Raw genomic sequence first — 22372 nt, forward strand, 5'->3', positions numbered from 1 at the left:
GCTGGTCATCTTGCCCTTGAGGCGTGTGGTCAGGGAGGGGTCCTCGTGTGCGGCTTCTGGAGACTGAGCGTCTGCTCGCGCTCTCCTCTGCTGCTCCAGGTTGTACTCCCGCAGCTCTGCCAGTAAAGTGCCTACACACACACACACACACACACACACACACACACACACACACACACACACACACACACACACACACACACACACACACACACACACACACACGGTGACCACCTCCGCTAACGGACAGCTTAGAAGACGGCTCGTTCGGCAGGAGGGCGGAGCTACGGGGCGGTTAAAAGAGCAGAGACGTGTCTGACCGATTTGTTTGCAGAGTGTGTATCCGAGGTGTCGGGCTCCGCTAAGCAGGAGTCTGAGAACGGTGTCCCGGGTCTGGCCGTCCCCTCTGGACAGCTGCAGCAGGATGTTGGCCGCGTCCTCCAGGCCCTCCTCCGAACACGAGTGAGACGTCAGCACCTGGCAGAGAACGCACACAGCAGGGGAGGTGAGAGGGGAGGTGTGAGGGGGGTCTTAGTCACGCCGTCGCTGCCCAGTCAGGGGCCCTGCCAAGCCAGATGAGTGTGTGTGTGTGTGTGTGTGTGTGTGTGTGTGTGTGAGAGATACCTCTACGGAGAGTTGCAGCTGTTTCTCAGTTAGGCCGGTGGAGGCCAGCTTGGTGTCACTGTCTGCACTGCTCACTGGCTTCTGTTTGCCTGCATATCCACCAACACATTCCCCACCTTGATTACTTCACCAAAACAGCAGGAGAATCAACTATTTGGAGAACGTTCACATCTTCAGAAACACAACTGTTATTAATGATGCACTATAAGCCGTATTTAAAAGGGAGCAATGCACAGAAGACTTCGATCTTTCAGCAGCGCGTGGCACCAGTGTGTGAAGACCTACCGGCAACCGAGGCGGCCGCAGGAACCGTGCTGGAGGCCACGATGGCGGTGGTGGAGGTGGTGGTGGTGGTGGGGGGCTGAGTCTGCACCGTGGTCCCTGCTGCCACCCCCTGGCCGCCCGTCGTGCCCACCGCAGCGACGGCTCCCTGGCCGGCGGGCACGGCGGACGGGGCCTGCGGGACGGGGTGTCCAGCCGGCACCTCCGTGGCCTTGTTGTCCGGCAGGGCGATGGAGATGAGCGAGAGGAGACGCAGGAGCTTCTCGGTGAGGAGGGAGCTGCGTCGTATGACGGGGTGGGACAGCATGTTCATCAGCTGGCCCAGCGGAGACGCCTCCAGGCTGAGCTGGGCCCCCTCTGCCTCGCCCAGCGCACCCAGCGGGACCGTCTTCATCGAGGCTTTGCCCTTGCGGCTCACGTTCATGTTGTCCAGCTTGACCAGCAGGTCCCAGAAGTCGGTGGAGATACCCAGGGACTGTGGAGTGCTGGAGGCGGAGCCCAGGGAGTTGTGGGTGGAGGACAGGGTCGCCTGGGCGCTGGTGGGGTTGGTCTGGACGGCGACGCCCAGCCTACAGCCTCCTCCGGGTGTGGGGGTGGAGCACAGACGAGAGTCCGGCTCAGAAGATGAAGACTGGGGGTCCTTACAGCGCTGCTGCGTGAAGTGGCTGGGAAACACCTACAGAAAGGAGGAGGAGCTTAGAGAAACACCAGAGAGAAGCGCCATTTTCCTGAAGTTTACAAACGCACACCCACCTTGGCCAGCTGAATGAGGGTGTCCAGTACGTGTCGACATACAACGGGGGCGGCTTGCGGGTGGATGTGCACCGTCGACCCGCCTCCCGTGCAGGCGACTCCTCCCCCGGCTCCCGAAACCCCGCCCCCGAGGCCGGCCGAGCTGACGGCGCCCCCCGCCGAGTGTCTGTCGGCGTGTTTGCGTCCCGACGCCCGCTGGATCTGGAAGATGTTGGTGCGACAGCCGAGCGCTGCGTCCATGGACACGGAGAGCCAGGAGAGCTGGTTGGAGCTGCGAGACTCCACCCTGTTCAGCAGCTCCAGGGAGGAAGAGGAGGACGAGGAAGAGCAGGAGCCCTTGCCGGCGGCGGACGAGCCCTGGCCCTGGGCCCGCTTGCCCCGGGCATCCTCCGGCCGGGCGGTCTCCAGACACAGTTCGCTCTCGCTGCTACGCTGCAGGATGGACAGCAGGCTGCGTATGACCCAGCCACGCGTCTGCGAGTGGTAGCACAGGTTACGCAGCACACGGTGCAGACGGCTGGTGTTCAGCTTGGGCTCGTCCACAAACAGCAGAACCAGGAGACAGGAGAGAGCCTCGTGGTCCAGCAGCAGACGGCCACGCAGACGCAGGAGGGAGTCCACGTTGGAGCTGGAGGGGCTGCACACACACACAGACAGAGACACACACACACACACACACACACACACACACACACACACACACACACACACACACACACACACACACACACACACACACACACCATGAATGAATCATGAAGTACACGGTCGACATCAACTCTGCCATCATCCCCTTCCTCCACCCTCCGCCCGGCCCCTCCCCCCCACTGACCGGCTGTGGTTGGCGCTGCCCCCCATCTGGAAGGTGCCCCCTCTCTGCACGGCCAGGCGGGTGTACTGCACGCCCCGGTTCCCCCCCAGGCGGCTGGTGAAGGCCGGGGAGCGCAGGATGGCCGACAGCGCCGACGACGAGCTGTGTCCGAACAGACGCTCGTGCATCAGCTGCCTCTGCCGGGCCTCCTGCTCGCGGCGCAGGGCGGCCGCCTCTGCTGCGATGTCCGGGGGCATGACCGCCAGCACGCTGTCCTCCATGTCCTCCAGCACCGAGCGGCGCAGCTCCGACGGCAGCGTCTGGATGAAGGTGACCGGGTCCAGGGGCTGGTCTCCCTGCGGGGGCTGCTGGGAGAGTTCCCGGCGCTGCTGCTCCGCCCGCTGCTGGGCCAGAACCTGGGCAGAAGAGCGGAAGGGCTCGGGTCTTTAACCGCTCTCCGGTTCCGCTCGGTCTCCGCGTTAAATCGGCGGTTGCTGGTCTTTTTCGGGTTTCGCGCGTTCGGGTCGCTCGGTGCGGGGTTACCTCCTCCTGGATGGCCGGCGGCAGCGCGGCCAGGAACTCGGGGCTGACCTCGGTGACCCCCGGGCCTCCACCCAGCACGGGGGTGGTGGGCGTGGTCAAGGCGGAGGAGAGGGGAGGGCGAGAGGGGGGGCGGATGCCCAGCTGGTTCTGGAGCACATCCCGACGGATGTCTTCAGGAAGGGCAGCCAGGAACGAGGGGTCCACCCCTTCTGGCAGACTGATACCTACGAGCACAGAGACGAACCAGAACCGTTGGTGGGCCACGACGGCCGTAGAGAGGACGCGGACGTAAATTAAACTCCCTGCGAGGGACTTACCCGCAAGTGGGTCGTCCTCATCGTTGCTGGTGGATGGGAGGGGCTCCTCCTGGATCGCCTGTGATTGGCTGTCCGCACTGTCACTCCTGGGCATGGTCTCACCAGGGGAGGAGACGGAGGTGGAGCTAAGAGGGTCGGGACGCAGATCAGATTCAGGTCAGTAAAAATGGCAAAAGCCTGCAATCAACACCCTGTGAAGACGAGCCACACTAGAAGGACGCTCACCCCGTGTCTGCGTCCGTCTGCCTGTCCGTCAAACCACTGTCTCCACTTCCCGACAGCTCCTGAGACATGTGATTGGACTGTGACAAACTGGGGGCGGGCTCCTCCTGCGTGGCAGAGGCGGGGCTGCTGGTATCCATGGGTGATCCCTCAAGCTGAGACACGCCCACTGGCACAGGCTCGGTGGTCTCTGCTATATCTGGGCTGAGAGAGGCTGAGAGACAGACAGACTACTTTCAGCGAGACCAACTTAAGGCTAAAAAAGGTGTAAACCTCAAAGAACAGGACAAACACACAACATGCAGCAGTTGCATGTAGAATGCAGTGGGATTTAAATTTCTGTTCAAAAAGTGCAATGAGTGCCCTCATAAGCGCTAAATGGAGAAAAGTGAGAATTTTCCTCCATTAAGACCAGACAAAGTGAAGGGAACTCATGTGAATGTTAAAAGCTTCTCAGTTTTACCACAAACATTTTTTTTTCTTACAGGTTTTATTTAACCTTATACTGCAGATTCGCACACCCAGTGGCCATTTTTAACATTTTTGACATAGTTCACATTAAAACTAGATATCTCAAGTTGTACATATAGGAAAATTATCATTCATGGCTCAAACTGAAGTAGGCAGTTGGGGGAACATATTAATACACTTCAGTATCATATTCACATAATTTGGTTTATTTTAGAGCCTCTATTGCAGATGCTAATATGCCAGGAATGTCACAAATGCTGACTTGAACTTGAACATGACTGGAATGTATATTCACATAGTTATTCAAATTAGGTATCAGAAATTACAATAAATTTCGCTAGGGTCTTTTCTAACAACACAGAAAAAATGGAGCAAATCCATGCAAGCATTGAAAAGTTATTCAGCTTTATCCAAGGTATGTCAAGTGCACCACACCCATGTCTAAATATGCCACACCCGGTACACACCCTTAGTCAACCAAGCTAACATGCTAACAAATTCCATACACGAAACCGATGAGCCATTTCAAACAACAACGCTGCACATATTACAGAAAGACCAGAAAATTCCAATGAATAAATTCCATGTCCAAATATGAACGTTATGATATCATATTTATGTCCAATATAGTCCGACAGCATAAGCTAGGTTACCGTAGCCAACTCCGGTAGCATCCGACACGATACAGAGTGCTGCAGCACTCAAACGCTCTAAAACTGTTTATAATCTAACGCTTAGTTAATGTTTAGTATTAGAATATATATTTTGTACAATATCGCTTATGAAAAATTATCCATTGTCACTCACAGTACGTAGAATCGCGTCGTAGCCGGTGTACCGTCTTACTTCCGGGTTGGCGAAAATTCCGAAAATTGCTCATATATTCCACACAAAGTAATCCGTTTATGTTCAAAAGTATCCACAATCCGCATAAAAACGAACAAAATAATCCATGGCTGCTTCAGTTTCGCCGAACAGTGTGTTCTGGGGAGCTTAGCTTAGGTTAGCAAAGGGTTAGCTTATGTTGCTATGCTAGCGGCCGAAATTGGAAATGAAGCGCCAGTTTCCGAGGGCTCAATTTAAAAATATACTTGACCAATCATGTCATATGAGGGCTGGCTAGCTTCGGAAGGATGTACACTATTGGTTAGAACAGCTTTCAATCACTTCTGAGGCGCCAGCTTGTCTCTGTGGGCTTATTGGTTCACCCTCCCCCCCTCCCCTTCGCACCTCGCCGTGGGAGAGGTTGTAAAACCTGTCACTCAAAGTCACTACCCCACTTTAGACCAATAAAAACCACTCAAATCAAAGCAGAACCGCTGCAGCTTTGTAATGAGGGGTCAAATCAGCGTTAAGAATGCTTCTGTGACGCTTAGGGGGCAGATTTGTCGGAGTGTCTCATTCAGGAAGCGGATTTTGGAAAATTTTGCAGTGAGGTGAGCAAGCTTTTTAAGGTACTTAACCACAACGGATCTACGCTGTTAAGGTCTTAAATGAAAGCCTTATTAGTAAACGATTTTTAGGTGACAAAACATTAAGACATTTCACAACATAAATATGTTTTGTAAACGGATATGTCGGGAGACCCCCTCGCGGGGTGCACTTTTGTGGTCAACTTCAAAGCCGGATATCTCGCGATCGGCTGCACGTAGACGGCTGAAACTCGGTAGGCATGTAGATGGGATAGGAAATTTTGATTTAAGCGCTGTTGTTCGGAGATTCATTAATGTTTAATATGTTTTATATCGCCGTAAAGGAGCTGGGCCCGCCGGCGGGCCCACTAGGGGGCGCTTCTGCATAATAGGGTTAAGTTATTCTACCTTCCCTGACTGCATCCAAAGCTCCTTCTCCACCTCTCTCACCAACAGTGGGAGCAGGAGACATCTCCATCTGGGACGCTTCTACTTCACAATTGGGCCTGTCGGGAGCCGAGAGCTGGGGTACCGCCCCCGCCAGCGCCCCGAGCGAATCGGCATGCGAGTCGGCCAGAAGCAGCTCCGCGATTGGTTGATGCACTTGCTGACTGATGGCCGTCTCCAGCGAGACGAGGGCCTGCTCGTGCGGTGCGGTGGGGGTGACCTCTCCTGAAGGGGGCGCCGTGAGGAAGCCCTCCGACGTGCGGGGTGGGTCGAGACAGGACGGCGTCCCACCCTGGACCTGCTCGCCTTCTGCTCCAGATGAGGGAGGAGAAACATTAGTGGGACAGCCAATGAGAAGAACGAACTCACACGGTGATTTTACTCAACAACCAATCAAACGGCAGGTCGCGAAAAACTGGTGCAGTGGCTGAGATGTGGAAGGCAGTAAGTTGTATAGTTATCTCCTTCAAGGGCCGTGCTATCTTGATCCCCAACAACACAACTTACTACCTCAGCACAGCACAGCCAGGAAGACCTCCAGGCACAAGGAGGTAACACACGATAACCAGCGATCAACAAAAGGATCAACACGGCCGACGGGGAAATCAAATATCACAGCCGAGCGGCCTGCGAGAACCAATACAAATGTTAACACAATACTTCACTTATGGAACGTGTTTAGACAGGACAAGATGTTCGCTGGAGCGCTGAAGGAAACTCTGTGGTCTCCCGGGTCACTCTGTTGCCAAGCGACTGCCGTGGGAAAGACAGTAGACTGTATAGTTATCTCCCAGATCTGGTGTGATCCTAAAACTATACAAACTACTACCTCAACCCACAGCACGCAGCAAAACGCGTTCCTGGCAGGCGGGTTCAGCACGGCGTCGAGCCGTGTACCCGTTTAACGGAGTTACTGCCCTAAATACGGAGAATTGACACTGGAAATAACTGGACGGGGAAAAACAAAACAAAAGCACAAACATGACAAGTCTATAAACCAGAGAGAATTTCGGAAGCCAAAACGCTTTAATTCGGAGACTGGAGGTGTTTGGTACCTGGTGAGCTGTCTGCCGCTCCGTTGACGCTGCCCATCACGGTGCCCTGCGGGAGACACAGGCAGGATGTTGAAACACTGTAGACGCACACGACCGCCTGGGTCTGGCACTCGGGTCTGATCATGAAGGATCGTGTTCATTGACCCAATCAGACCTCCTCCTCCTCCTCCTCGCCCACCTGCAGGGTCTGCTCCCTGCCCTCCTCTCCAGCCGAGGAGCTCCTCTCGTTCTGCTTGGCCTGCTCTTCCTCCGCCAGCTGCCTCCTCCTCTTCTCCCGTCGCTCCTCCAGCTCTTCGTCACGCAAGCTCTCCAAATGCTGCAGGATGGGCACCTTGACCACTGAGGCGGAGAGAAAAGGGGGCGGGGTTAGTCGGGGTCAGCCGGGCCCCGCCGGCGCAGAGTCTCGCGTCCACGACGTACCTGCCACGCAATCGTGCATGCTCTCCGCGTCCAGCACCTTACACTCGTCCGTCCACCTGGTCAAGGCCGTGGGGATACTGGACAGCGTGCCTTTAAGGACAGAAACAGAACCCAGAGTGAGACTCGGCGGGGCCGTGCGGGTTACGCCCTCTCGTACGCTACACCGCGGCCGTCTCTCACCGGCCTGCCCCGCCGTGCTGCTCTGCTCGTGGAAGAAGTCGTCCAGCAGCTCGTCGTCCGAGCGGGCGATGATGTGCACGTCCTCGTTGCCCACGAGCAGGCGGGCACGCCCACGGGACTGCAGGGGCAGCGAGCTGGACAGCTGCAGGATGTCGGCCGCCGCGCTGGGACCCAGCAACCTGAACACACACCGGGGGACACGCAGCTACTGAATTCTGCGTTACACAAACTACGATACAGGACGGACGTCACGCGCTAAAAGACATGCAGCAACACGGAATCGTCTCTTACACACACACACACACACACACACACGAACGCCTCGTTTCACCTCTGCAATATGAGCGGGGGGTTGGGCTGCCGGTTTCCCGGGTAATGAACGTGGATGGTGTGTCCGGTGTTGGCGGTGAGCTGGCGTAGCGTGCGTTGGCTACGGCCCATGCCCTGTGCCAGGCGGCTGCTGGTGCCCGCCGCACCCAGAGTGAGGGAGCCGTGGTCGGCGTGTCGCACCATCAGCGGGTGGGAGCTGGGGATGTTCCCTGGGGAGGGGGGGATGTCTGCTGTGGGGGGGGGGGACGGAGGCAGCGTTAAGAGGAACGGAGCCCGACGAGCCACAAACGAGACACAACCCCGTTCAACGATCGCGCAGGTTATATTCAACTCTGGCTTGTAATCATTACCAGAATTTGAGAACATGTTGTCGAACTCGATGATCAGGTCGTCGTCTCGGTCAAATCTCTCGAAGCGTATGTGCGGGGCGGCGTTGATGTCGGGGAAATCTTCGTCCAGTTCCATCTCTGAGCCTTCATCGTCGTCGTCCTCGTCTCCCTCTTCGTCGTCCTGAAGGCAATCGTTCCGTGTTGAGCGTGCGAGCGGAGATAATGCTACGTCTCCGCAGGAATTAGCCCAGCGGCATCTTTACCTGATCTTCCTCCTCCTCCTCTTCCTCCTCCTCCTCCTCGTCCTGACTGTCTTCATCTTCATTGCTGCCACTGGAGTCTTCCTCCTGAGTGTGCTCCTCATCCTCTGGTTCCAAGATGTTCATGGAGTCTGAAAGGAGGAGAGAGCAGAAGAAAAGTGAGCTCCTGCAGTGATCTTCAGCTGCTGCTACGCTCAACCTGTGGTCAGCGTTGCGCTCTGAAAGTGACCAACACGCTTCAGAAGACACTCGGAGGCGAACGGGTTTGATTACGTCTACTGTGCGCTTGAGGAATCTACCTTCTCGGTTGGCCTGCAGCGTGGAGGCCTGGCTCATGTTGGAAGGAGCTTCATCCATGAGCACGTCCTCTTGAGATTCATCCTCTCCAGAGCGACCGACTGACCAGAACGCAAAACCACGGTGCATCCGTTAGTGAAAACCGGGCACAGGTTAGCGACAACAATGTAATCGTGGTCTGATCTTCCCTTTTCTCTTCAGCTGAAGCGTCAGATATCAGGAGAACTTACCGATGATGGTACTGTTGACTGTTCCCGCATCTCGTTCTAAAAGTTCATCTATCAAATCCACCAACTCGTTCTCCACCTACGAAAAAATGTGAATAATAAACCACGCCGTGAGTCAGGGGTGGAAGATCGTTTCACTGTGGAACGAAGACATTTGTGTCCTCAGCCCTGATCTAAAAGCTTTATATAACAGAAACCTCCACACCTGCATGGCCTGCGTACTCAGCACCTCCGGCTGGCCGGCGATGACGACGGTCTCTCCTTCGGTCTCTCCATCCATCAGGTCGGCGTCGGTGCTCTGGACCCTGTGGCGATTCTCCACCGGCTCGGTCTCTCCTGCCTCGCCTGCAGGTATTCAACAGTTACACACACACCACCCACACACAAACAACATCTCCTACGCCCTCCTCCATGTCATTCAAGCACTCCAGTTCTAGTTAAGCCCTAAAGAGGGTTTGTCCTGCCTTGGTCTTGCGTGTTGCTGTTGCTGTCCCGCGCTGTGCCCACAGTGTCATGCTCGGTCTTGGTCTTGCTGGAGCCGCCCTTCCCGCCGAACAGACTGCTTGGCTGGTTCACGATGCGTGAAAGCGTCTCCAGGGGCTTCAGGGCAGCATTCACCGTGTTGGCCATGTTGGGACTGTACGGGAAGGACAGATCATCGAATCAAACGGAGACGGGAGGACAGACCCGACCCGGCCCCGCGGTGCCGAGAGCGTGTGCGGCGTTACCTGGACAGGTCCAGGCTGTGCGGCACGCGGGCGAGGTCGTTGACCAGGCCCTTCTTGAGGAAGAGGCGAATGATGTTGTTCATGCCGTTGTGCTGCGTCTTGGCCGTGGCTGTACTGTAGAAGCTCGAGGTGGAGGGGCACGACTCCATGATGGTGCTGATGATACACATCACTGCCTGCAGCCTGGGGAACAGAACCGGGGCAGAACGCCAAGTCAGACCACGGAAACACAAGGCTGACTGAACCTTTTATCTAAGGCTTTTACCCAAAATAATATTAAAACAACTTAGTGGATGCTAAGTATGTATGTGATTATTAAACAGGCTTTTTAGCTTTATGGTTTCAAAGCTGTACAGATAGACAATATGACCATAGCCCAAGCTATCCCGATGAAAATATCACAGTAGAGTTTTCCTGAGTACTGTGGATATTTCTGGTACGTCTACAAACTGACCAACTTGACGCCACAAAAACAGAGATGGTAAAGAAACGGGGTTATCGCCTTCTCAAGGTCAAATGGGCTGCTGATGGCATACTAAGCTAATCTGCAATACAATACTGCAATACTAGCTATTTTATTTCTATTTTCAACCAATTACATTTTTTAAACCAAACAACTGTGAACATGTTACACATTCCAATTGTTTTGCTGTCAGAATGTGTTAGAAAGTCACCAACTTATCAGAAAAGCCAAATAGGACGGACACAGTTTATTGTAGAGGAGTATGTATATTCCCCCACATCAGCCGTGTTGGTGTTTTGCAGTTCACCTCACCGGGCATGTTTTTCGGTGCCCTCTGCCATGGCTAGCGCCCTGCTCAGGGCAGCCTTCACCTCGTTGACCAGGGACACCTGGGCATCGGTGCCCGTGCCGGCCGCCGCCAGGCTGGCGAGGAAGAGTCGTGCCAGGGCGGGCGTGTCCTTGTCCTCCGAGTTCTGAGTGTGGGGAAGAAGGTGGTCCAAGACGAAGGCGAGCACACTGCAGTCCTGCAGTACGTACACACACACACACACACACACACACACACACACACACAGAGCGCATTACTCCTGCAAAATGATAACTCGGCACCAAACTTGGCAGTCAGAAGACACAAGAAGCCACAAAAGAAGAAGAATGAACACTAACGGTTTAATATTAAACGGTTATTAAACGAACACGATTAATATGCAGATAGACCAAGTTGTGGGGCGACGCCCGTATCCGGCTCACCTCCTTAATGAGCTCCGATTGGCCGGCGGTGTAGCTGTAGGAGGCGATCAGCGTGGCGATGCCCACGTAGGAGCGCACCAGCTCGGCCAGCAGACGCAGGATGGTGGAGGTGGGCATCAGGGGTTTGCTGGCCTTGGCCTTAGCCGCCCGGCTCTCCTCAGAGGAACCGGCCCTCTCCCCCTCCTGCTCCTTCTTCTCCTCATGCATCTCCTCAGGAGTAGAGGCTACAGAACATAAAGAGAGGGAGGAGAAAACAGGGTTTTATGGTGCGAGAAGACAAAGGAAGATGTATATTTAGAATATTTAGCTGTTTGTGTGTGTGTGTGTGTGTAGGAACGTTAAATTCTCACCCTCTCCCTGAGGCGTTCCAGACTGGGAGGATTCCGCCACAGTACCATCTGCTGCGAACACCTGAGTCTGGGGAAACAGCAGCAGGAACCGTCAACGGAAGAGCACCAGTATCAGCCTGTGGCGTCATTCGAATGCGGTAAAGCCACGGCACCACGACATGAAACCCCACGAGCCTCCGAACGCTCCCGTATCCTAGTCACTCACATTTATATGGAAGGCGGACTGCGAGTCGAAGTCGCTGCCCTGCCGCGTGAGTCTGTACTGCTGATAGACGTCGTCCCCCACGTCCTGCAGGATCTGACACAGGTCCTGACTGCCGGGCACCGTCACCAGGCGCTCGTCTGCTCTCTCCGCTGCAGACGCACGGGCAGATGCAGACGGGTGAGGGCAGGAGAGAAGGAAGGACAGGTGGTGAGGCCAGACGGACATTAAAGAGTCACGAGAGTTCGTGAAGCGTTGTGCACAGAATTCCCCCCCGAAAATCCCTTCCTGGACGACGCACCTTCCTCGGGGGCGTGGTAAGCAGCGAGGGCGTTCAGCATGTCATAGAGGACCTCCTTAATGGTGTCTGGGATCGGGGGGAGCGGAGACAGCTTCAGGGGCGTGGTCTTCACCAGCTGCACCGCATTGGGACCTTTAATTCTGAAGTTCTCAAATTCATCATCTGAAGCTGAGACAAGAGGAAGGACACACACACACACACACACACACACACACACACACACACACACACACACACACACACACACACACACACACACACACACACACACACACACACACACGTCAGGTCAGACTACAAACCGCTCAGACTTCATCAACGATATGTCTTTATTGGCTGAGGGAGGATCTTGCCGGCGGTGGGTGTGGGTACCTGTTCCTGCCCCTCTCGGGGCGGGCAGGGCGATGCGCACACAGCTGTTGGCCGTCTCCGTGAAGACCTCCGGGTGACGGCAGGCAGCCGGTCCCAGCACACGCAGGATGTAGTTAATCTCGCGTGAGCCCAGACTGCCCGATACCACGCCCGACGTGGTGCTGCCCGCCCCGCTGGTCACGGCAGACCGTACCACCTGAGAGGACGGAGGGAGACAGGGGGAGACAGGGGGAGACAGAGGGAGACAGGGGGAGACAGGGGGAGACAGGGGGAGACAGGGGGAGACAGGGGGAGACAGAGGGTGTCGGGGAGCAGAAAGAACAGCAACACTGATTACTCCTGTTCCATGATGCATACAAAAATACTCAAGTGCCAACAGCGCCCCTTTGTGGAGAATTGTCAGGCTGCCCGGCATCTACTGAGTGAGTGAGTGAGATACAAGCCAGGTCCAAAAAATAAAAATAAAAAACCCCAAACCAACAAAAATCAGGCAATGAGTCGGGCACCTTTTCCATGGTGTGGCGCAGTGTGGCGGGGTCCTCGATGATGTGGCGGAAGAGAAGCGTGACGAGGGGCGTGAAGCCGTTGAAGCCGGAGCTCTGGGTCAGGCCCAGGATCATGCGTGTGCTCTTCAGCTCGGCGAACATCATGGCGTAGTGGTGCGTGCGCGTGAGACGCAGACACAGACGCAGCGTGGCGTGCAGAGTGTCCGGGTCCACGGGGACGCTGATCATGCTGACGCACGCCCGGATCAGAACCGTGGTCATCTCCTCCGACAGGCCCTGCACCACGATGCCCCCGGAGACCTGCGACGCGTCCTGAAGGGGCGGCGGCCCCGACGAGGAAGACTCCTTCTGCTCCGCCTCCTCTTTCGGGGGAGCCATCTCTACTGCAACACACGCAGAGTCTGTGAGGGCAGATTCAGAATTTAGTTTTTTCATAAACACATAAATACAATGAGGAATCCAGAGAATAACCGAAGGGAACATACTTAAAGGTATAAACAATGTGATTAAAACGGCACCTCCAGCCCAACACAACAGGTTTAGTAAACGTTAACTGAAGGAGGTGGTGTTCTCACCTGCATCAGTAGGGGTCTCCTCCGTCTTGGCCCTCTGCTCACGCTCTCCTTCCTCCCGCTCAGAGTCCGCCGTGCTGCCCAGTTTGGAGGGTTTGGGTGTGCGGGGCACCCTCTGTACGGTGAGCATCACCGGACGCCTGTTCCCCGTCTCCTCGTTCACCTGAAAAACGTTTGGGGGGGTTCAGAGAGGTGAGAAGATCAATACCAGTGACTGTGTCTGAAAAACACTGTATTTAATTATTTAAAAAAAAATTTTTTATATTTATTTATTTAAGATGATCTGGTACTGAAAATAGAAGTTAACTATATAAATTCTTGCTCCATATTGATTTTTAGTTAACCGCCCTACAAAGTTTTGTTTCAGTGTGCTATGAAGATATTTACTGATCTCCAGGTCATGCCCACCAGTAGATGCATGAACACTCTCATACACTAATAAATCATCCTACCACTACTGGATGAAGATCAGGTGAGCTACACCAGGCCTGAAGGCAGACGAGATGGTTACCTGCACCATGGTGTTGAACTGGACCGTGTATCTCCTGCGTCCGGCGGTGAAACGCACGCTGGTCTCCCCAGCCCTCCAGGCAGAGTCGATGGTGCTGTTGTTGCTGGCGCTGTAGCTGCACCAGCGACCCGAACGATCGTCAAACCACCGCCAGTTGTTTCCGTTGGGCTGCAGGTACTAAGAGGAGAGGGTCCAGGCGTGCATTAGCCTACGAGGTCAACGCTCAACAACCCCGTAACATTTACCGTTACTAAAATAATCACCCTGCCGCACCGCAGACATCCGACCGCATTTCTTTCGTACGAACCTTGTTCATCTGCGCCCTTCGTTTGGAGGAAACGGCCATTTTCTCATAAAAGTCAATGAGCAAGAGCACCGGCGTGATCCACCTACACAGGGAACAGCAAGACGTCGACGCTAAAGAAACGGTAACGAGAGCAGCGGGACACACACTCGTGCGCTCAGGCGTGGGAGACGGAGGCGGTGCGGGTCTCCGGAAGGCCACGCGCGTGGTCCTCTGAGGCGGCTGGCACTCACTTGGGTGTCTGGATGTCTTTCTGCTCCTTGGCAGCCTGCAGACAGGGCTGCACCACCTCCAGGAGTTTGATGAGCACCGTCAGAACTCCACTGCTCTCCACGATCCGCGCACACGACAGCTTCAGCTCCTGTGAGGGGCACAGAACCAGCTCGATGCGTCAGTCGGCCGGAGAGACGGATGTGGCATCGCCGGGACAGGACGCTGGTGTGTGCTGGGACACACACACACACACACACACACGTACGTACCTCGAAGAGCAGCGTGAGGAGTAGAATGCGTGTGGCCAAACTGGAGGCCTGAGGCAGGGTGGCCATCTGTCTGGTCCACTCGGACACGGTCTTTGTGTCGCTGGTGGTGAGCGGCACGGCGGCCTTGATCAGCACATCGGCGGCGTCCCACACCTACGTCACACACGCGGGTGAAGTCCGGGAGGTGAGACGAACCACCACGATGACCGCCAAGACACTAAACTAAGCCATTTTGAAATCTGCACGCACGTGGGAGAGAGATTTGAGCGACCGACCTGGTTGACGACCTGGTGCAGGATGAGGTCTCTGTATTCGGGGCCGTTCCTCTTGATGGCAGTCATGAGCAGGTCGCAGAGGCGGTAGACGGTGTCGGGCAGCTCGTCCAGCAGGTGGAAGCAGCCCGGCAGCATGGTGTCTGTGAAGGCGTGCAGCTCCGAGCTGTCCAGAGGCTCCGCCTCCAGGAAACGCTCCAGACACCGAGCTTCCTCTTCCTCGGCACGCTCACGCGCTCTCCTCTCCTCTTCCTCACGCCTGCGCGCAGCCTCCTGAGATCCCACACACACACACACACACACACACACACACTATGAGAACTGCATTCCTCCGAACAGCTGGGAATATGCTTGGTCAAGCCTCGGAGGGCCTGAAAACTAATGATACGAGTTTATATTTTGTGAGACCACTTATGCTTGTGTGTGTGTCTCTCTACGAGTGTGTGTTCACATGTTTTTGTGAAAGTTCATCGGTCTAATAGCACTCGGACGTATCCCTCACTCCGGAGTTGATCTGTAAGCGCTCGCTACTTGTGTGACTCTGTCTGTGTGTCCTGCCCACCTCAGGAGAGTCGGAGCGCTGCTCCATACTGACTTCCTGACCCAAAGACATGGCGATGGCCCTCATCATCTGGTCCTCTTCAGACATGGCGATTTCCTGCATCGACACAGGCTGCAGTGACTAATAATGACCCTGACGTACGTGTGTGCACGTGTATATACTCATGCAGGCACACGCGCGCGTGTGTGTGTGTGTGTGCGTGTCTAAGCGGAGAGTTCAGCGAGGCCGGGCGACGGAGTCCTACCCTGAGGTGCTGGGTGCTGAGCAGAGGTGGTGGGTGTGTGAGCAGATACTCCGTGGCCTGCTCCATGGTGGTGGTGTTCAGCAGGGCCTCCATGGCGTGCTCTCTGGTGAAGCCCATATCCATCAGCTGGACAGAAGCAGCAGTCGGTCAGAACCGAATTCCACCGCACGCGACAACTCCCCCCCCCCCCACCGTGGCCATCTAGGGGGGGCACAGTGCCCCGTTACCTGCGTGAGCTGAGCTTGGTTGACCTGCGGCTCCCTGCGGGGCGTGGAGTTACTCCCCTCTTCCGTGGCCGGGCCGGGTGCGGTGCTGGCTCCGGTCGCCCCGGTCGCCGAGGTGCCCTCCCCTAGCGTCGTCCCGGGGGCGGGCGTGCTGGTGCTGCCTGCCGGGGGGGCGGAGGAGGAGGAAGAGGAGGCGGGGTCCTCCTCCGAGCGGGCGGAGCCTTCCCTCTCCTTCGCCAAACGCTCCTGTATGACTGGCTCCCCCCGCAGGATGTGGCACAGGATGGCCAGCATGGACTCGGCCATCCGCCCCCCGTACACCTTCAGGGGTTTACGGTTCCACAGGCTGCGGATGCAGCTAAACGCAGCCTGGGGGGGGTCAGGAGGAGGTCAGGAGGAACCGTCAGCAGAACGCACACACACAACCACGCTTGCAGATTGAGATTACATATGGGTTCGTTAACATGCACGACGACGACTGCCATCACAAACATGCTGCCCAGCCACGGTCAGAACTACGCCGGGTGGCACCAGAACACTGCTGATATTATTGGGTTGGTAGAACACTCTCAACAAAGCACAGAAGTGGCTGTGGGTGGACCACAGATCCATACAAACCATCTGGCACGGCAGTATCTCTTAAGCTTTGTGTTAAAGGCACTTCTGACTTATGACAGACATCCATCCAGCCATGTGATCAGAAACTGTTTATTAAGGGAGAGTCCGAAGATGGCCAACACAAACCGAGAACAAAATCAGTCACGTATACCTTAGAGCACGTGTCAAAGTCAAGGCCCGCAGGTCAGATCCGGCACGCAAATTGATGATCTATGGCCCCCTGGATGATATTTAATTACTATTAGAACCGGCCCGCAGGCCACAGCCGCCCGATGGTGTTTTGCACGCACAAACACTACATTCCCCACAATGCAACGGTAGCCCGCAAAGTCACTGCAGCGCACACAAGCGGCGAGGGTCTGCGCGGCGAAAATGACGTAATCGCACTGGCTCCGCCCGTGCGTCGCACGCTGTCGATTCGCAAGGTCGTGCACCTCTCGAATTTTGTAACTGCGCGCACCAGTTAAACTTAATTAAGTTAAATATTTATACATATAGTCGAAATGATTCGAAATAATTCGCTTTTTTATTCACATTATTTAATGGTTGTTTATTTTCAAAACGCCCAATCTTAACGTCTTCACGTTCTCTCATGTTTCGTCCTGGAATTACAAGAGGCTCGTATTTGTTAACGTAATACAAGAGAACTGTTCAGTCAGACAGATATTTGTTGTGAAACGAAGTCGTTACAATTTCAAGCACTTTCAAGTACTTTAGCCTAAATTCCAGCACTTTTCAAACCTTTATTACTTTATTCATTTAATGTACAGGACATGTTTTCTTTGAAGGAAGTTTGTTTTTATCTGTTTGCTTGTTGAAAAATGTTTTCACTTGAAATTACTGACAGATCCATAAGAAAGTATTGCTTTATTAATTTAAGCATTAAATAATATACACTGTGTTAGGTCTTGGTTCAATAGGCTATGTGCAATCATTTTAATATGTTTTAATAAACATTGAACCAGTCCGGGCCTTGGCTTGTAGCAAATTTGGTTTTTTGGCCCTCGGTGTATTTGACTTTGACATCCCTGACTTTGAGGGTTTAAATAAATAAATAAATTCTCCTAATGAAGAGTATATATTTCCTAATGGAGTGTAGCAGAGTGTAGTGCAGTGCGTCACCTTCTGGGTGACGATGAGGAATCGCAGGGCGCTGAACTGTGGGGTGGTGGAAGTTGCCCCGGGCACCTTGGCGGGCAGCGAGTGGGGCGAGTCCAGCACCGTGCTGGGGTTCACCATCTTCTCCACCAGCATGAGCCAGGCATCGAGGAACTCGCCGGTGCCGTCGGGCAGCTCGGTGTGCTCCAGACCTTCAGAAACGGGCACCTTGCCTCCCATGGACAGGGCCCAGTTAAACGTCCTGATGAGCGGAGCGGAGAAAACGAGGAGGGGTTAGGGGTCGACGTCAGCTCGCAGGGGAGGGAGAAGGGCCAGAACTTCCTGCACTCACTCAAACAAGGCGTCGTGGCCCCCGGAGCAGAAGAACTTCTGCAGCATGAGATGGTAGGGGTACTTCCTCTCGTCGAACAGCATGGGCGACGTGAAGCCCACCGAGCAGATGAAGAACGTCAGCCTGCAAGCGGACGCGCGGGTTTAAGAATCACCCAAATGGAGGAACCGCGGGAGAACCGAGCGAGTAAGACGGAAGCGAACGGAAGCGGCGCACCTGAAGCGAGGGGTGGGGGTGTACGGGGGCGGCTGCCAGCTCAGGCCCTTGGTGAGCAGCTTGGTCAGGGAGGAGGCGGTGGCTCGTGCGGCCGGCGTGGGGGCCGTGCCCGTGCTGGTGGTGTGGTGGGAGCGGCGCTGACGTACGGGCGAACCCACACACAGCTTCACCAGCAGGCCGAACAGCTCGGCCAGAGCCCTGCCCAGGCGAGAGGACGCTGCCATGGGGGAAAAGCAGGGTCATCAACTCCAGGTCACGGTCATTAACAACAGAAAAAAAAATCTCCTTGTGGACACAAAAAGCATAAAAGTAGCTGCTTCGTGGAAAGCCAAGGAGGGAGACGGTGTGTGTGAATGTTGTGACGCAGCAGGGGGGCTGACCAGAGAGCAGAGGTTTTATCTGTTTGATGCGTGTGGCCATGGCCGGGGTGAGCTTGGATTTGGCCTTGGGGTCAGCGGCCGTAGGCTCGTCCGTCTCCATGGGAGCGAGGGAGTCCCCGTCCAGCCCCATGCCCTCAAGCAGACCCTGCGCAGAGGGGTCGACCCCCACAGACAGGGAGTCCGTCTCCGCTGAGGGGCCGAAAACACCAGGTGGGGAGAGTCAAGCAGACACACACACAAACACACTCCAAAACAGCAACAGAACCCAGGACGGAAACGTGAGAAAGCGAAGTATAGAGCAATCTTTTCATTTAGAGAATATGAACAAACGACAAACAAAATCACACTCACAATAAAGTGAGGGAGCGATGCAGTGGGAAAAAGCAGAGGTTTTAAGATGGGAGATATTGTGCAGAATCACCATGGTGCAGTGTTTTTTTACCGGTTCTCCTGCCTCCGCTGGCTGCAGTGCTGCTGGCTGGTTTCTCCTCCTTGGGCACCAGTTTCTGCATGTCAGCCTGACCAAACTCACAGCCAGGAGGAAGACTGCAGAGCAAACAAACAAGTCAAGCATTTCAATACAGATAAATCTCCATTTACTGGTCTAGACACAAGTAGACAACGTGCATTTTGACTGCAACAATACGCTGGTTGAGGCCAAAATATGCAAGACGACAACATGAAGCAATCCCAAAATATATGAGCCATATTTGAGCACTCACTGAGCACAAAACTTTGGACAATTTTGGCAGCGAAGTGAGAATTCAAAACACAATGTTCATCTAGCACAATGATGTCACATGCACAACAATCTGTGCTGAATGTAATAAACTTAGGCTGGGTCAGATCTGAAGGATTCTTTTTGCTGTACAGGTTCAACCTGTTCCAAAAGTCGACCGGTGTCAGTTACCAAAAAGGAAACCAACGAAGCAACATTATATTCGGCTACGTTTCCTAGCGTAGGCGGGAGGCCCGTGTGGCGTGGGGTGAGCGGAGGGCCGTGCGGACCTGTTGGGCGTGCAGAGAGACAGCAGGACGGTACTCTCCCACACCAGGGAGCAGTACAGCTGGCTGAGTTTATTCAGCACGCTCAGACCCAGCTGGGAGCCCCACTGGTTCACAGAGATGGCCCGGATCTCACTCTGAGGGAAGAGGGTGAGGAGGGAGATACGGTTACAAGAACAACGCTCTCACGCTCACTTCAGCCGTTTCACACGATACCGTTTTCCCCCCTACCACTTTTTAAAAGCGCATGTTCACCATTTTTAAAACCCATACCATAACATGGGTCTCAAAATAAACAAAAACACAAGATGACTATACAATGCATACTGCAGCTGAAGTTTTAGGACCTCAGGAGTTTACAACGCAAATTTAGGAAAATTATGACAAACGTGATCAAATATTGTTGCCCTTAGGCTCGACAGCTTACCTGTCCGACTCTGCAGGTGTGGACGAACATCAGGATGTAGGCGTGCGCTGCGGTGAGCGCGTGCAGAAGAGGAGTGGCCCGGGCCGATAGTGTGGCGTCGGTGACGTGTCCGGCGTTGGCCAGTTCCCTTAGCAGGACCGAGCCGCCCGGCTCCTCGATGGGCCGGTGGAGTGGCTCCAGGGCAGACAGAATGCTGTCCAGCTGACACAGGCCCTCCTGAAGAACCTTGGGCTCGTGGGACAAAGTCTGGGCCACAACATCATCGGGTTTAGTCCACCGTAGAATCGCCGCTTATAAACGTGGCACAATATACCTGCGGCTAATAAGGACCGTTCTAATTTACTGCCATCGCTTCGGTATGGGAACTTAATTTTTCATCTGTCCAACGGATTAACAGGCCAAGCAAACTACACACATATCAGTAAATCTCACCAATATGGATTTGCACACGCCGGCTACGGCCTGGCAGGCGGCAGACGTGGGGAAGTCGATGGGCAAGTTGGGAAGGCCCAGGATGGACACCAGTGGCAGGAGGCCCTTCTGATTCACAAACTCCTGACAGTGGTCGTCCGTCGTGTTGTTGCTCAAAATGGACTCCACAAACTTCATCTTGAAGACAAACAGAAAAAAGCAATGAGTCCACGTCTGGGTACCGAACACCCTCTAAACTGGCAGCCGTGTCAGTAAATGAGGGCATGCTCTGTTTCGATGAAGGGCCATTGTGCTGCAGGGGACGGGTGAGGTAAATAAAACTGATACTGCTTTAAGATTAAGTGCATAATAAAAATGACGCAAGTCAGACATGCTGAGCAGTCATTTCACCATTAGCTGACCAAGCACTTACCACATTGAGAATGTAATCCATAAGAGGAATGGGGATACGCTCCTCCGTGCCAACCACTCTGTAAAAACACACTATTTATTCACAGAAGCCTCTGCAGCCCCATCACCACTGACCCACCACAAACGCACGTGCGTGCGCACACGCACACACACTATGTATCAAAAGACGGACAATAAGTCCTTTCCGATACGACTGAATCAAAGTATTAGCATAGCATTATGCCAAAGAACTGACTGCCTGCTGCTCTCTGGCTCCCCCTGCTGTTGGCTGAATGTGTGCAGGGCCTCTTCCTCTTCCTCATCCTCACTAGAGGCCTCCTCTGCTGCGTGGTTGGAGCGGGCGGGAGGAACTGTAACGGTCCCGTCCGCTTTCTGGATGGAGGGTTTCTGACAGATGTACTCGGGAGCTCGGCCCAAGTTACAGATTTCCTCCAGCAACTTGTGGAAAATAAACGAAATCGTGTCGCAAAAGTCAGCGTCAACGGAGTCGCAAAAACAAACGCAAAGAAAAAAAAATAACCAAAAACGTAGTCAGCCACTCTACCTTGATGATGGCAGTCGTAGCGTCCGTCTTCAGTGTGGGTTGGTGTCTCATGAGCTCATCCACGGCACTGCCCAAGTTGGAGGCAGTGTCCCCTGCAATACCACACACATACACACACACACACACACTTAATCTCAGAACTGCTCTCCACCTCCCATCCTCTCACCACTAGCCCTTCACCTGTTTGTTCAACAAGTGCCCCCCCAATAATGCACGTCATCAAATGTGTCAGGATCAGCGGGACTCTCATGGTCACTGGTGGTCCCGTCAGCAACGCGGGGCCTCTCCTGCTGGGGCCACTCACCCAGGGGGTCCGAACTACGCCGTCGCCGCATGGCCGGCAGGTAGTCGGGCGACAGTAGCACCTTGAAGAGGCGTTCGAAGGGCTGGCACTGGACAAACGAGTGCAGGCCACGGGCGTTTAGGCACAGGGCACTGAAGACGTTGGGCAGGGAGCCCAGCACCTCTCGGGTGGCAGGGACCTGAAGAGACAGAGTCTGTGAGAGAGAGAAAGGGATAGAAATAAAGCAGCATGGGGGAGGAGTGTGTGTGTGTGTGTGTGTGTGTATGTGTGTGTAAGGGGGGGGGAGACAGAGAGATCGCCCAAAAGTGGCTACACTGTGAGGTTTGGAAGAGGGAACAGGAAAATGTTGTTGATGGTACAAGAGTGGATGGGACTGGGGGAAAAACACACAGGGCTCTGGAAAAAAAAACAACAAATAAACACGAATAGAGAACGGGAAATCAGGAACGAGACGTGGGAAGTGAGACAAGACGTCCATCGACCCAGGGCTCGCTAACGGAGCAGCTGTGACACTCCAGCAAGTTCTGAATTAGGGAACTGCATGGGTAAAACAGAAAACAAAGAGAGAGGAAGAAAAAAATCGAAAGGAGGGAGAAGAAGATTAAGAGGGAGGGACGGGACGGGACGGGGGGGGGGCGAGATGCAGACTCACGTCTTTGATGAGCAGGGCATGTAGCATGACATCTGTGAGGCCATTGTCCTGCAGGGAGGAAAGGAGAGACGGCTCCTGGAAAACAAAGACCGTCACCACCTCCGTCGCTG

General features: G+C 54.5%; 1 protein-coding gene across 1 annotated transcript in view; it reads right to left on the bottom strand.

The window, feature by feature from the left end:
• Nucleotides 1–22372, bottom strand: part of huwe1 (HECT, UBA and WWE domain containing E3 ubiquitin protein ligase 1) — a 31327-nt gene that overhangs the window by 952 nt on the left and 8003 nt on the right. Inside the window, exons 19-69 of the mRNA XM_077020780.1 lie at nt 22263–22369; nt 21611–21803; nt 21307–21398; nt 20998–21200; nt 20764–20821; nt 20352–20528; nt 19920–20165; nt 19496–19629; nt 18930–19033; nt 18488–18676; nt 18108–18324; nt 17892–18014; nt 17564–17801; nt 15827–16192; nt 15600–15725; nt 15356–15451; nt 14797–15066; nt 14522–14674; nt 14273–14400; nt 14043–14124; nt 13736–13912; nt 13228–13387; nt 12653–13053; nt 12147–12342; nt 11775–11942; nt 11477–11625; nt 11272–11338; nt 10922–11145; nt 10484–10695; nt 9709–9891; nt 9445–9617; nt 9186–9325; nt 8984–9059; nt 8756–8854; nt 8460–8587; nt 8218–8377; nt 7869–8097; nt 7538–7716; nt 7358–7447; nt 7116–7276; nt 6938–6983; nt 5844–6191; nt 3556–3766; nt 3331–3455; nt 3014–3237; nt 2492–2886; nt 1660–2296; nt 910–1582; nt 625–713; nt 321–477; nt 3–131 (exon numbers count right to left, since the gene is read on the bottom strand). Of these exons, the coding sequence (XP_076876895.1) occupies nt 3–131; nt 321–477; nt 625–713; nt 910–1582; nt 1660–2296; nt 2492–2886; nt 3014–3237; nt 3331–3455; nt 3556–3766; nt 5844–6191; nt 6938–6983; nt 7116–7276; nt 7358–7447; nt 7538–7716; nt 7869–8097; nt 8218–8377; nt 8460–8587; nt 8756–8854; nt 8984–9059; nt 9186–9325; nt 9445–9617; nt 9709–9891; nt 10484–10695; nt 10922–11145; nt 11272–11338; nt 11477–11625; nt 11775–11942; nt 12147–12342; nt 12653–13053; nt 13228–13387; nt 13736–13912; nt 14043–14124; nt 14273–14400; nt 14522–14674; nt 14797–15066; nt 15356–15451; nt 15600–15725; nt 15827–16192; nt 17564–17801; nt 17892–18014; nt 18108–18324; nt 18488–18676; nt 18930–19033; nt 19496–19629; nt 19920–20165; nt 20352–20528; nt 20764–20821; nt 20998–21200; nt 21307–21398; nt 21611–21803; nt 22263–22369 (9708 nt within the window). The remainder of the gene's footprint in view (nt 1–2; nt 132–320; nt 478–624; nt 714–909; nt 1583–1659; nt 2297–2491; nt 2887–3013; nt 3238–3330; nt 3456–3555; nt 3767–5843; nt 6192–6937; nt 6984–7115; nt 7277–7357; nt 7448–7537; nt 7717–7868; nt 8098–8217; nt 8378–8459; nt 8588–8755; nt 8855–8983; nt 9060–9185; nt 9326–9444; nt 9618–9708; nt 9892–10483; nt 10696–10921; nt 11146–11271; nt 11339–11476; nt 11626–11774; nt 11943–12146; nt 12343–12652; nt 13054–13227; nt 13388–13735; nt 13913–14042; nt 14125–14272; nt 14401–14521; nt 14675–14796; nt 15067–15355; nt 15452–15599; nt 15726–15826; nt 16193–17563; nt 17802–17891; nt 18015–18107; nt 18325–18487; nt 18677–18929; nt 19034–19495; nt 19630–19919; nt 20166–20351; nt 20529–20763; nt 20822–20997; nt 21201–21306; nt 21399–21610; nt 21804–22262; nt 22370–22372) is intronic.

The sequence above is a fragment of the Brachyhypopomus gauderio genome, chromosome 10 (assembly GCF_052324685.1).
Source record: "Brachyhypopomus gauderio isolate BG-103 chromosome 10, BGAUD_0.2, whole genome shotgun sequence".
In the NCBI taxonomy this organism is placed as follows: Eukaryota; Metazoa; Chordata; class Actinopteri; order Gymnotiformes; family Hypopomidae; genus Brachyhypopomus; species Brachyhypopomus gauderio.